Source organism: Rhincodon typus, chromosome 23 (assembly GCF_021869965.1).
Source record: "Rhincodon typus isolate 14 chromosome 23, sRhiTyp1.1, whole genome shotgun sequence".
Lineage (NCBI taxonomy): Eukaryota > Metazoa > Chordata > Chondrichthyes > Orectolobiformes > Rhincodontidae > Rhincodon > Rhincodon typus.
In genome coordinates, this window is record NC_063354.1 from 34,065,026 (window position 1) to 34,079,788 (window position 14,763).

Consider the following 14,763-nt stretch of genomic DNA (forward strand, 5'->3'; position numbering starts at 1 on the left):
CTGTGTTATCTCTGACTCCAGTATCGGCAGTTCTTACTATCTCTGAGCCTTTACAAATTAGCAATCATTCATGGAATCAAACTCAGCTCACGAATTACAGACGGTTTTACTTTCAGCAATTTAACCCAAATAAAATGTGACTGCTGTATTATCCATCATGCTCATTTTCAGAAAGTAACATAGGACATAGACTGCTAATCTTTAAGAAACATATAGCACTGCAGGCATCCATTCAAAACAACACGTATGCATGTGCCGGCTCTTTGAAAATTAGTCCCACTGCTGTTCTCTTCTTGTAGCCCTGAAAATTTCTCCGAGTACAGATCCAACTCCACTCTTAAAGTTACTGTTGAATCTGTTTACATCACTCATACAAACAGTACAATCCAGATCCTCATAACTCACAGTGAAAAGTAATTCTGTTGTCTCGCCTGTGTCTTTTGCCAATTATTTCACTTGGTACTCTCCAAATACCTGCCCTCCTGTTGATGGAAACAGTCTCTAACCGTCAACTACCAAAGCAAACATATTTTGAATACTTCTCCTTATTTAATTACTCCTCAAGTTTCTCTGTTCTCAGAACAATAATACAGCTTCCAAAGTCTCCTCACATAACTGAAATCGCTCAACCCATCTCTGTTCTGGTAAATATCCCTAAAGTCTTGACATTTTTAATGAAGTATTGCACCCAAAATGGACACTATTCTTAAGTTCGGTATAGCCAGAACTGTTTAAAATTTCACAATAATTTCAACCTTTTATAAATAGACAGAGTACAAAGCAAAGGTAAAACCAAAGATGTGTGCAATTTCTTAACATTTCATTAATTTATTAGACCCCATTTTCATATAAGTAGACTAACCATAAATAACCATTTAAAGTGCTGCTATGTTCTTATAAAACATAAGCAACACATTTTTAATAAGCTAATTAATTGGAGGTTTAATCACCACTGTGCTTTCTTTGCTTTCAGCATTTCTAAGATTCTCTTCAATCTCTGAGGTGGCCTTAGCTCAGTGGTGAGATTTGTTAAAGTCAGCTGAGAGATCAAACACCACTCTAAAGATGAGGATGTATAATCTAAACTGGTACTTCAGTGCAGCACAGTGCATGCCATTTTTCAAATAAGACATTAAACCAAGAACCCGTCTGTCCATGCCAGCAGACATAAAAGGTTCAATGGTGTTATCTAACAAAAAAAGATGTTTTCCGATTGCCCTCAATAACATGAAGCAACACCACTAAAGACAAAAGCTCTTGTAACAGGTTACCGTTTTTCTGTGCTTGAATTGACTCAGGCAGCATTTGTTGCCCACATTGTGTAGGCACATCCACAATGTTGTGAGTGAGTTTCAGGATTTTTACCCAGTCACAGTGAAGGACAGTGATTCAGTTCCAAGTCAGGATGTCTGACTTGGAGAGAATTTTCAGGGGTGGTAGTCTAATGCATTTGCTGCCCTTGTCCTTCTAGATGGTAGAGGTCACTGCTTTAGAAGATATCTTTGAAGGAGTCTGGCTGACTTGCTACAGCTTGTAGGTGGGGCACTGGTTAGCTCTCTTGGCTGGATTGTTGTTTGTCAGTGCAGTGATGCCAACAGCACAGGTTCAATTCCCGTGCTGGCTGAAGTTACCAAGAAGATCTAGCCTTCTCAATCCTGCCCCTTGCCTGCGATGTGGTGATCCTCAGGTTAAACTCCCCACTAGTCATCTCTCTCTGATGAGAGACCAATCCTTTGGTTCTTTGGGACTATGATGACTTTACCTCTACCAGCTACACAAATGCCCACAGTGCATTAGAGGTGGAGGGAGTGAATGTCGGGCGTGATGGATGGTGTAGCAATGGGTCATCCTGAGATAGTGGAAGGTGCTATATAAATATGTCTGTGTCTTTTTAAAATATGCAAAAGTCAAAATATTTTGGTCTGTAAATCATATTTTACTACTCTACTTACAGAATTCTAGGTGCCAATGAGGATTCGACATCTAACCTAACTTTTTCTAATGTCACCATTTTGGATTATGGCCATGGTAATTCGCCAATCTCCTCAAATACAAGCTCCAGCAGCATGATCCCTTTAAACCTTTCCAAGAAGGACAAAGAAAAAACAGAGCAGGACAAGCTGTTTGGAACTAACACTAATAATTTGCCACATGACTCAAATGAAAATTCTTCAGTTGGCAATGATTGCCCACAAGATGAAGAGTTTCAGACTTCTATAAATGTACAGGAAGTACCTTTAAACCTCTCTGTTAAAGCTAAGCATGATCATTGCTGGCAAACAGCTGAAGGTTCCATCCCACCACAAGTAGGCAGCACTTCTAAAGAATCAAGGACACAAGCAAAATACTTAATCAGCAATAAATCTCTTCATTCTGACGTGAAGATTAAGCCGGTGGAAGACCTTAGTACTGCCAAAGATCACAACAAAACAGGTCAATGGAAAGAAATTGTTGTCAGCAACCTGAAATCTTTAAAAGTTATGAGAAGTACGCAAAGCTGTAATGATGAACAGAAGCAGTCAGCTGCTGTGGCTCTTTGCCAGTTAGCTGAATCTAACGATGGAAAATATAATGAGGAATGGTCTCTTTTGCCAACTGGGCAATTTACTAGTTTGGAGGACCCCATCTATGAAGACGAACACATTGCATTTGACAAATTAGACAAACAACAGAAACCAATAAGCCTAAAAAGGTCAAATGAAGAATCAGTTAAAACACAATCAGAGACAACACTTGTAAAGAATAACATTTGTGATAGAATATTCAATTTGAGAAAGAAAACCAGAGTTGCATAAGGTGGTACAATTCCAATTGAAACCAGAGTAGCAAATTATTAAACCATGTGAGGTTGACAACCATTGTTCACATCAAGGTTTCAAAGCCTAGATTAGTCACCAAGAAGCATAACACACCCTAGGATGAGGGTGTGTTTAAACTCCTCATTGACTTTCTGTCTACTTATAAATGTTATTATACACACTATACTGGGTGTTGGTTAAAAGTGACAGATTATAGCTCAACACCAACAGTCTCTGTTTGAAGTATCTCAGGATCCACTGCATTTTCAGTTGGCATTATTTTGTGAAATACAGTTTGCTGATGTCCAGAAGAGTAACGTTCTTTGGGATAGCGGCTCAAATTAAATGGAGCAAAGTAATCTATCAGGACCAACTAGTCTTTTTATTTTAAGCAAACTGGCTTCAAATGATACAAGCCGCAAAAATAAATTGAAAAATGCAGTTGGTGATCTAATTCAAACTCTGACAATAAACTGGCTCTAGGTTGCTTCACACAACTACCTCAGGTGAAATGAGCAATTAAGTACGTTAACTTCCTAGTAAAAAAAAATTAATTAACTCTGTGACACAGTTTATGGTCAATGTGCCACAAGCACTTAAAAGAACATTTAGATTACTTACTTGAACTAGAAGGCAGACTTTAATAGAAGGCAGTGAAATCAAGTTAATCAAAGTAAGTGTACAAGTTAAAGAATAGTTGAAATTCACAATAGTCCAGTCAACACAGGACGCCAAAGAGCAGATATTTCAATCTTAAGCCCAGAGGGCTAAATTTTTTTAACATTATGCAGTGATCATTCTTAAAGCAAACATTTTCTCCTCTGTATATAGAAACCTACTGGGATAGCTTGTTTTGCTACAAAACATAAGGGTACAGTAACCCAGTGGTTTATTACCAGACCAGCAATCCAAAGGCCACGATTAATCAGCCATAGAAATGAAATAAAGTCCCAACACAGCAGCTAGGGAATTTAAATTCAATTAATTAGGTAAAATCTGGAATCAATAGTAGTTTCAGTTATGAGTACAACACCATTAGAATTAAGTGGAAACTTCTGACTCAACTATGTAATGAATATATGGACTACCAATGAAATTTTAGCACCAAAACTAAGAGGAATAAAAAGTACATTCTTGTAACTGCAGATTTTGTTATGCAAATTAAAGAACTTCAATTCTGACATTCACATTTTTAACTGGCAATTGAAATAATCCTTTCAAATCCAAACTGACCCTTAGCTGATCCAGATGAAAGGACAGGTACAAAAATGTATACGTACACTACTCCTTTGCATTTTATAAATTACTTTGCATACTGTGATGATGATTAAAATACTGTACTTTTAATTCTGTTTATATTAGTTTCACTTGAAGCACTAGGGAAATCAAGTCACAAGGGTTTTACAGTACAGAAAAAATATGGACATTAATTTATATTTTAGGGAAACTGTTGGTGATGGAAATGTGTTGCGATGTTAATTCTTTAATACCATAAATGGTTTATGTTTTTTGTGACAGGATTAAAGATAGTTTGTCAAGAAAAATAATAACCTATTTTATTGCTTGTTGAACTCATAACCTTTTAGTACTTAAAATAAGAACATCTTTATAGCTTGATTCTGTACAAAAGAGATTGGTATTTACTCACACCAAAAAATGAATAGCTTTCTTAAACCAAAATGTATTAACTATAAGGGTATCAGAGACAAAATTCTCAATTACTTGTAGTATTTAAACAGAATAGATAAATCAATCAAAAAGCCATTGCAGCAGAATGAAGAGGAAGATAACTGAGATGAAAATTTGATTTAAAATATTGTTTTAAAGTTCCTTATTATTGAACTTAAAATTAAGTTTCCATTTTTAATCCATGAATTTTGCATTGTGGTTGAATACTACATACTGTCAGTTCCTGGTGCTCAGAAACCTGCCTTCATTACTGTGTGAATTTCAAAGCAACGCCAAACATTCAAAAGCCTCGAATGTACATATACCCAGAAATCACAACTTCTAACTTTGTGGTGACGATTTTACAGTTGTACATATTATTAATAGATGGTGACACAATTATACAAAATCTCAAAGAAGATTCTAGTTTGCATAGAGACTCAAAATATAAAACCATGATTAGGTTGACTTTGTTCAGCACATTATGAATATACTTAAGAACGAGAGGGTACTTGTGATGCAATGGAAGAGCTCGTACCTCTGGATCGGGAGGCACAGGGTCAAGTCTCTCCAATTCCAAAGGTGTGCAGAAATGTCTTTGAACAGGGTGGTGAGAAAATATCTATAGAAGCGACAGAAAAGATGCAGTACATCTACAGTTCTTATCATACTTATTTCAAGACTAGAAGAGGCCCAGTGAAGCTTTAGTATTAATGAGCTATTATCAGGCTAAAACTGACGACTTCAATGTAGCTAAGTGTGAGGTGATTAATTTTGGACTAAAGGTTAGATTTAAGTATTTTTTAAATGTGAAAAGCAACAATGTAGGTCCAAAAAGATTGAAGGGCACTTGTATACACATCACTCACCCACCATAAGATTTTTCTTGATGTTAGCCTTCACATCTAGAGTTAAAACTAAAGGGAAGGAAGTTTTGTGAAAGCTATTGTTATAATCTCAGACCAGACCACAATTTCACATTATGATCCTGGATGAGATCACCAAATTACTTTACAATCTGATTAGGGACTAGTATTCAGGGTCCAGGGACTAATACTTTATTTTTAAGTAGACAAAAGATGACTTCTAGATGAATTATTACAAATAATACCTAAATATACAATACTAGAACAATATTACCATCTACAGGGACACGCTGCTGGGATCCCTTGACTAGGAAAGAGGCCTACCACAGAGACACCTAGCTCTCCCTCCACCTGAGGGGTAAGGGTAGCCTGCTGAGCTCCTCCACCATCCCCCACATTTTGCCTTGACCACCTGCACTCCCAACCTTCTTTGACCACTTAATTGTAGGGTCCTGGGGAGTGCTGCCGAACAAAGAGACCTTAGAGTTCAGGTTCATAGTTCTTTGAAGGTGGAGTCACAGGTAGACAAGGTAGTGAAGGTGGTGTTTGGTACACTTGCCTTTATTGGTCAGTACATTGAGTATAGGACTTGGGGCGTCATGTTGCAGCTGTACAGGACAACAGTTAGGCCACTTTTGGAATGCTGCATTCAGTTCTGGTCTCCCAGTTATAAGGAAGATGTTGTTAAACTTGAGAGGGTGCAGAGAAGATTTACAAGGAAGTTGCTGGGGTTAGAAGGTTTGAGCTATAAGGAGAGGCTGAATAGGCTGGGGCTATTTTCCCTGGAACATTGGAGGTTGAGAGGTGACCTAATAGAGGTTTATAAAATCATAAGGGGCATGGATAGGGTAAATAGCCAAGGTCTTTTTCCCAGGGTAGGAATGTCCAAAATTAGAGGGTATAGGTTCAAGGTGAGTGGGGAAAGATGTAAAAGTGACCTAAGGGCAACTTTTTCACACAGAGGATGGTGCATGGATGGAATCAGCTGCCAGAGGAAGTGGTGGAGGCTAGTACAATTACAACATTTAAAAGGCATCTGGATGGGTACATGAATAGGACGGATTTAGAGGGATATGGGCTAAATGCTGACTAGATTAACTTAGGATATCTGGTTGGCATGGTTGAGTTGGACCAAAGGGTCTGTTTCTGTGTTGTACAACTATATGACTCTATAATACATAAACAATTTATTTATAATATTCAAAATTAACACGTGACAACTACAAGTAATAGACAAAAATTCACCCAGCCCTATCCTCGCTGTTGACAGCGGTCATTAAATTTCATTAAACTTTGCAAGGAATTAAATTCTTTATTATTGCCAGTGTGGCCTTGAAACATGTTGTCAATAGTCATTACGTCATCCATTGCCTCAATGACTGCTTCTGTCCTGGTCAAACACATTGTTTTCCTGGGTCTATGCTCTCCCAGACTCCGACACTGCGTTCCAACACTCAAAGGTATGGCTCCAGCTTTTCATCAACCCAGATATGCCCCTGGGTATTTCCTGAGCATTAATCTCTCTCAATTGAATGCAGTAAATATTGCTTAAAGGCTGTGAACTACCATTCTCTCAGCTGCTCTGTAATATTAGTGCACAGTATCTTTTTACAAGCCCCTCATGCTTCCTCCCAATACATAGCCAGTGAACTTTCCACTTTCTACGCTCCCCAAGTCTTCTTTGAAATCCTGATTCCAACTTTTAGCTACTTACTAATTCCTGGAGCTTCTTCCTGACTTTGTTCTAAGAGCACAGTCATCCAACTGTTCGAGACTCTTCACTTCAGTTAACTTCCCAGCAGTACTGCTAACCGTTATACTCCTAAAATGGTTCCAGCCTGTCTCTTTGTCCAACTATCTGTGACCCAGCAGTAACCTATCAACCTTTCAATAAGCCTTGCACCAAAGAAATGGCAGAATTGAACACTGCCACCAAGCAACTCTGGAACAGTGTCTTGTAAATGTTGCATTTCACAGAGAACGCAGTCTTCCCTGAAACTGGATACAGCCCAAACATTTCACAATTGATCTTATAGGAAATAAATTTCATTTCACTATGCTAAGCTATGGTTAGGTTGCATTTGGGGTATATAGCCCAGCTCTTTGCCTGGTACATTAGAAAAAATATTAGCCTGGGAAAAAGCATAGTACAGAGTCACCAGTGCTGCAAGAGCTAAACTACAAAGAACAAATACATAAAATTGACTCTAATTCCCCAGAATACAGCAAGTACAGGGTGATACGAATCATTTTTTGGATCTTGACAAGCATTGAAAGAGAATGTTCTTTTGCTGATATGGGATTCTAGGAGAAGGGGTGTAACCTTTTAATAAGTTACACTATTCAGAATAGAAGTTGGAAAATACTTTAGAGTAGTAGAAATAGAGCTCTTTCCTAAAAAGAGTAGACGCAAGTTCAGTTATTGATTTCAAATCTGAGATCAACAGATTTTTGACAGGCAAAAGATGCTGCTCAATGGATATAGGTGAAAATGATCTCATTAATCAGACTTGAGAGATCGAACGAATGGCTTACTTCCATTCCCAAAGTAGTAAAAGCATACAATGGAGACAACATACTAGGAAAATGAAAAAGAAATTGTACAGAATTAAGCAAAACATTGCACTATGATAGAAGTAGAAAGTTATGAGCGCTAATAATTATCAACTCTCGGCTAATGGGGCATAAAATATTTTTACAAGTTGATCATATATTTCAACATTGAGACGTCAGAATATCTTTCAAAAACAAATGCAGAAACACATTTGAAAGCTACAAATATAAATAATATTTCAAAAGGATTAGCTGATAGGACAAAATGGCAGCTCCTTCACATGCAGAATGATACTTCAATTCCCAAAACTTGGAGTTTGATTTCACTAAAAAAGAATTCGGTCAATATACAAAAACAAATCCTTTATATGGGATCATTTATTATGTGACATTTATTATGTTATTTTGAGGATCCGGTAAGAAAATGTGTTTATTTCTGACTCATTAAATGCTTATTTTTTTGCTTTGATGACACAAAAAAAAAACAGTTTCACAAATTTGTGACAGACTTTTCCAACGATGCCTATGTGACAATGTTGTATCTGTTCACTGAGCAGGATTAACTAAAGCAGACAAAGTAATGTAAAACCTACATGTTCAAGTTCTAAACACAGAATGATAACCAACACAATTTCAAGCCTTTTGCTCATTGAGATTCCAGACAAGAATTTTAAAAATTCTATCTGCATTAAACACTTCATAACATTTCTATTATAAAAGTGAGAAACTATGGTTCCTATCAGTCTCATTAAGACAGTTCAACAGCATATTTGCATATGGGTTTCTCAATCTGAGTCATGTCAAAGAAAGAAGAAAGAATTAAAAACTAAGAGCAAGCAGATCCACATCGTGCCAGGCTCAAAATGTCCAAGATGAAGATTGTCAGCAAATCATGTGTCCACTCTTCTTGCATGCATACTGCACGTTTAATAGTAATTGGTGTAATTATGACGTTTATAAGATTATTGTGTTTTGGATCTGTGCTTGTAAATTAGAGTAAAATGAAGAGGGTCATGTAAACTATTTTGAAGTCTGCAAAACCAACTGGCTTGGCAGATGTGACTGCCACAGGTAAAAGAACGGCCTAAATTCTTTTGCTGATAAGAAACTGAAATGTTCACACCTGGAGACAATGGCAGCAGCATTTATATTTTCTGTGGTTGAACTGCTAATCTCCAAAAGTCCCAGAAAGGTGTGAGAATGTCAGGTTATGCTGTAAACTGTACATTCATTAACAAGATAAGCAAGATAGGATCTAAAAGACAGCGAATCAGAATTTGTACCTGGATGGAAGGACTAGATGATTCACATTGCCAGTGAGATGGGTTTTTGAAAGGGGAAGGGTTTCAAAGACATCCTTGAAAATATATGGACACTAGCAGTCTGCCAGGATCAAGATCCAGCTGAGGGCGCAACTAGAGGCTGGAAATGGTTCAGAGAGTAGAAATCAGGGTGAGAATGTGTGTTCAAGTTAAAAGTACTAAAATCGTGAGAATTTGAAATGACACTGGAAGATTCTCCTCACTTGCAAGGGATAATCTTGAGGAAAAAACCCTCACCGTGCAAGACAGTTTTGGGGTTAAATTTTACCAGGCTGGGAAAGGAAAAGAACAAAAGGAAAAACTCAGGAGTTCGGAGTCACTTTGGACTGGGATCAGGAAAATCAAATGATCACTAAAGGACAGATGAAGCATGGATGGAAATCAAAGGGACCAAGTGGAGCTTGGTCAGTGTAAAAAAATATACTGGGTTATATACCAGAACCAACTTAACTGCTTTTAAAATGCAAATGATCTACTCAAGAGCTTTTTAAAAATGAAGTGTCTGCTAACACCAACAGTCTGTTTTTTTCCCAGACTGTAAGCATATGTACATGTGTAATATAAAGCCAATTTTTTTAAAAAGATCAAATAAAAATCGACTTTGTTTAGCAGTTTTTCTTTCCAGCAACATATTTTTTCATTAATTTTGTTTTCCATATTTAAGTGTTGGTTAGCTTTCTAACTTCTTTTTCCAATTTAAATCAGAGATTTTACTGCTACTGCATATGCTCCAGGGTGTCAGCGAACACAGCCTTTCAAGTAAGAACCAGTAAAAGCAACAGTTCTCTCGATATCTTTTAAACCACTCGGTATTACATATTTCCTGTTGAGAAAATGTGAAATGCTGTGTAAATGCTATTATTTAACACCTCCTTCAATTTTTAGTAAAGGTAGGCAAGGCACTTTCTTTTAAAACAAAAAGGCATCTCTGGGTTATTACATACCATCTGGAAGCCGAGAAGGAAGCAACAATCCTCTCCTGCCCAGTTCAGCAAGGGCAAGACATCCACCATGCCAGGCTGTGTCTGTTTCCTGAAAACTGCAATATAGATGTGTAATACAAATGCAATTTAGTATCCAACATCCAAACTATTGGGGTTTAATTAGGAAAACATACTTGAATGTGACATATACAGAAAATAAAAACAGCCAAACTCAGTTAAGCAGATTAGCTAAAAGAAAGCATACATTAAGCTCAATCAATATAAATGAAAAAAGTTTTCTGTAGTCATATTATCAAAAAGGACAATTTCAATACTGAGACTTGATAGTAATCCCACATCAACAAAGCAGCCAGAAATGTGTCACCATCTTGATTTACAGTAAACAGCATGACTTTGCAGCTCAGTAACAAAACTTGCATGCATTATGGCATAGCCTTATGGATGAGAAAATTAGAATCTTCTTGAACAATATTATTAAAGATGATTCATATTGCTTTTATAAAATATCTTTACATGGGACGTAATTTGAACATAAAGTATAACAATTAGGGAAGGCGAATAATGGCTGATTTGGTTGTGGTCTCAACTCCACTTTCCTGTGTGCCTTCTGCACTTCACAACTCCCTTTTTTTAACCAGAGATGTATCAAATTCTAGCTTAAACAAATTTACTCTTGGGAGCATCCTTCTGGTATCAATCTGATCGAGCTTCCTCGGGGCCTTATACATCTCAATAAGATCACCTAGATTCTTTAAATTTCCAATAGGTGTAGGTCCAACCTGTCCAAACATTCTTCATAAGCCCTTCATCCCACAAATGAATTAAACAAACCTTTGACAACTGCTTCTAAAGCAATTATATCTTTTTTTTCAAATAGACCAAATCTGTACATAACACTCCAACGGATGTCTCACCAACAAGCTGCAATAACATCCCAAACTTTAAAATTCCATTCCCCCAGGAATAAATGTCAATATTCGATTTGCCACCCTGATCACTTGCTGTACCTGTACATCAATATTTGGTGATTCATTAAAGGATCTAGGGCACCTAGATCCTTTCTTAACATTTACATGGTAGACTGCTCTTCCATTCTTCCTGTCAGAGTTCATGGTTTCTTAAATTGTAAATCATTTGCCAATTTTTTGTTCAATTGCTTAACGTGTCTAGATCCCTGTGCAGACTCTACAATTCCTCTTGACAACTTACTTCCCTACCTTTCTTGGTGTCATCAGCAAACCTAATTACTGTGTGTCACTTTATCGAAGTCATTGATATAGATTGCAAATAATTGAAACCATTGTGCCGATAAATCTGCATTCCATTAGTTACAACTTTGCAACCCAAAATACTGATTTATCTATACTCTACTGAGTGTTAGCAAATCAATTCTTTACCCATGCTAAAATGTTGTCCCAAAGAATGTGCTCTCAATTTGAGTAGAACCTTATCAAATGCCTTTTGGAAATCCATGAACACCATATCCACATATTCCCATTTATCCACCTTGCTCATTATTTCCTCAAAACACACAAAGCAAATAACTAAACAGGATTTCCCTTTCACTAAGTTGTGCTGACTCTACCTGGTCACATGATTTTTTAAAACGTCCTACGATTAGATCCTTTTTGATGAATTCTAGTAATTTCTTTATGATAGACATTAGGCTTACTAGCCTAAAGTTTTCTGTTCTATTTCCTTCTTTTCTTGATAAAAAGTACTACATTAGCTATCTTCCAATCCACTGGGAGCTTTTCAGAATCCAAGGAACTTGGGAAAATCACAACCAATGCTTTTGCTATCTCTGTAGCCACTTCTTTTTAGATCCTAGGCTGCAGCTCATCTGGTCCTGGGAACTTCAAACCTTCAGGCCTAATTGTTTTCCCAGGTCTTTTCCCAGATGATTGTGATTGCTTTACGTTTTTTTTTCCCCTCAGTTCATCTCTTGTTTTTGGAAAGTTAATTTCAACAGTTTATAAAAGTTACATCAAGAATTATGTAGGGAATAACAACAGATCTTTGCCAAGTCAAACACAACTATTAATTTCAAAGGAAAAGGTAAAACAATATCAGCTAAGCAGTTTCCACCCACAATGCTTCATTGAATTGCAAGAAGGGTGGGAACTGTTTAGCCAACCAGCGGAAGCTGATCAGTCCAGAAACATGTGAAGTTTCAAGTATGAAAAGTATGAAAAATCTCTATTGATGACATAAATGAAAGTAAAAGTACAAAATCCAAAAACAGGCACATGAATCAATTCTAAGTTCAATATCAATTTCAGACATTCATCTAAATAAGCATTTCGCTTTGGTACGCAAGAATAAATGGAACACAAAATGGTTGGTGAACTATAAGTAAGCAACCTAAAATCCTTCCTGCACAAAAATAAAAACAAAGCAATGAGAAAGGTGCTCTTCAAAAAAAAAAGTCCACTTGATTAAGGCCCTTCATTCACAGATGCCCAATCAACAACTAAACTTAGAAGAGAGCATCTTTATCAACGTTTTTGTTACCCCTTATAGATTGCAAAGCACTAAAAAATCTGCCCAACCCATTTTTCTTTTCATCTTAGGTATTCATGTCCAGTTAGGCAGGTTACATGTAGAAATGTTATTGATGCCTCCAGATATTTAATCTTTCATTTAATTTTGGATGTGATGAAAGGTGTCTAAGGACCAAGATGACTGGTTCTGGGAAACCAATTACTGCCTGTCACACCATTAAATCCACAGTAAATTATAACAAATACGATGTATTCATCCAAGAACATCTAAGGTGTGGGGAAAATGTCCTTTTGACAAAATAAATACTAAATACATTCAAATACATATCCCAAAATGTTAACACCAGTCGGAAAGTTTTAAATTGTTATTTTATATCAATTACCCTGACAGCAGCAGATGGAGTTTAATTTAGATAAATGTAAGGTGCTGCGTTTTGGTAGGCCAAACTAGGGCAGGACTTACACAGTTAACGGTAGGGCCCTGGACAGTGTTGCTGAACAGGGTATAGGTGCATAGTTCCTTGAAAGTCCTGGAATTCCCACCCAACGGCATTGTGGGTCAATCCACCGCAGATGGACTGCAGCGGTTCAAGAAGGCAGCTCACCACCACCTTCTCAAAGGCCAGTAGGAATGGCCAATAACTACCTGTTGGCCAGCGATGCTCACATCCCACAAATGAATTTTAAAAAGTACAAACAGTCTGAACTCGAGGTCACCAATGCGTATTCGAAATTAAAGTTGACCCCCAAATTCATCTCATCCCGCGTGAGTTGTTTTTCCACCTTAGAATACTGCTTGGCAGCTCAATTAACACCAACTTTCTGCCATCTCCACACCACTAAAAAATTGATCAATTTTGTGAATCCTGCACAGCTGCATAGAATACCGGTGCCTTAATACATTTTTTTCCTCCCAAAAGCGAAAACACTTTCTCTAGTATTCTGGGGTTCAAATTAAGAGTTAATGATCAATTCAAGAGGTTTGTTAGCCCAAGTAAATTGCCCAATATCACTCCAGTACATTCCAGTCCGGCTCTCTTGTCAATTTTCCCAGTAGAACATAGTATTAAACTTCTAAGGCAGAACTGTTACTCTGTTTATTGCATCTTGGATGAGGCCAAAGAAAATGGAAAACGTAACTAAAATAATAAATCATTACCTGAAACATTCAAGTACAGATCCAACAACGTCATCTGCAAGCTCTTTTGGAAGTCTTCCAGTTACTCTTCCAATCCTGAAATAGGGTACAGTAATATAAAATTCAATTCTAATTTTTATCATTGCGATTACTCCTTTCAACTGATCAAATTTTAAGGGGGAAAAAAACACATTCTGAATATAATATCATTTTAATTGGCCAAATGAGTCATGAAAAAAAATCTGGCAACTATTCTTATAGACATAAATGAACGAAAGAGAGCATCTGCTCAGCATTGAAATAAGTCAACAGATCTACTTAAAAAGTGTTGTTCTACCAGAATTCAGTTACCACCCTCAAACATCAGCTTGGCTCAGTAGCTGCATGCTTGTCTGAGTCAGGAGAAAGCTCCCTTGGGACTCAAGTCTGTAGTCTAGATTAGCATTTTAATATTGTACCGAGACAATGTTGCAACATCAAAATGCCATCTTTCAGATGAGATACATAAACCAAAGCCCAAAAACCCCGACACTAATCAAAGATGAACAAGAAGTTCAATGTTAGCTTGGACAACCAACCATACCAAAATAATTTCACTTATTATTTATTTTAGTTGTTGTTTGTGGCACCTTAAGCTGTCAAATTTTAAATAAAATTTGGAACCACAAATAATGGCTTTACTTCAAATTAATTCATTGGATATGAATTCTTAAATAAATTCATCTAGACATAAATACATCTATAGAATGCACAATATTTGAAGATGGACCGTCTTTGAATTATGCACAATTTGTCGATATATCAAAACAGCATACTTTAACTTGGTTCAGAGATAGTAGGAACTGCCGATGCTGGAGATTATCTGAGATAACAAGGTGTAGAACTGGATGAACAGAGCAGGCCAAGCAGCATCAGAGGAACAGGAAAGCTGACGTTTCGGGTCTGGACCCTTCTTCAGAAAAATCTGAAG

The 14,763-nt window shown here is 37.0% G+C and overlaps 2 protein-coding genes across 2 annotated transcripts in view; one reads left to right on the forward strand and one right to left on the reverse strand.

Annotated features, from left to right (window-relative positions):
* znf750 (zinc finger protein 750) overlaps window positions 1-4,312 on the forward strand; it is a 16,796-nt gene extending 12,484 nt beyond the window's left edge. The window contains exon 3 of the mRNA XM_048610825.1: window positions 1,955-4,312. Within this exon, the coding sequence (XP_048466782.1) occupies window positions 1,955-2,795 (841 nt within the window). The 3' untranslated portion in view covers window positions 2,796-4,312. The remainder of the gene's footprint in view (window positions 1-1,954) is intronic.
* Window positions 1-14,763, reverse strand: part of tbcd (tubulin folding cofactor D) — a 267,266-nt gene that overhangs the window by 190,256 nt on the left and 62,247 nt on the right. Inside the window, exons 12-13 of the mRNA XM_048610824.1 lie at window positions 13,815-13,889; window positions 10,152-10,246 (exon numbers count right to left, since the gene is read on the reverse strand). Of these exons, the coding sequence (XP_048466781.1) occupies window positions 10,152-10,246; window positions 13,815-13,889 (170 nt within the window). The remainder of the gene's footprint in view (window positions 1-10,151; window positions 10,247-13,814; window positions 13,890-14,763) is intronic.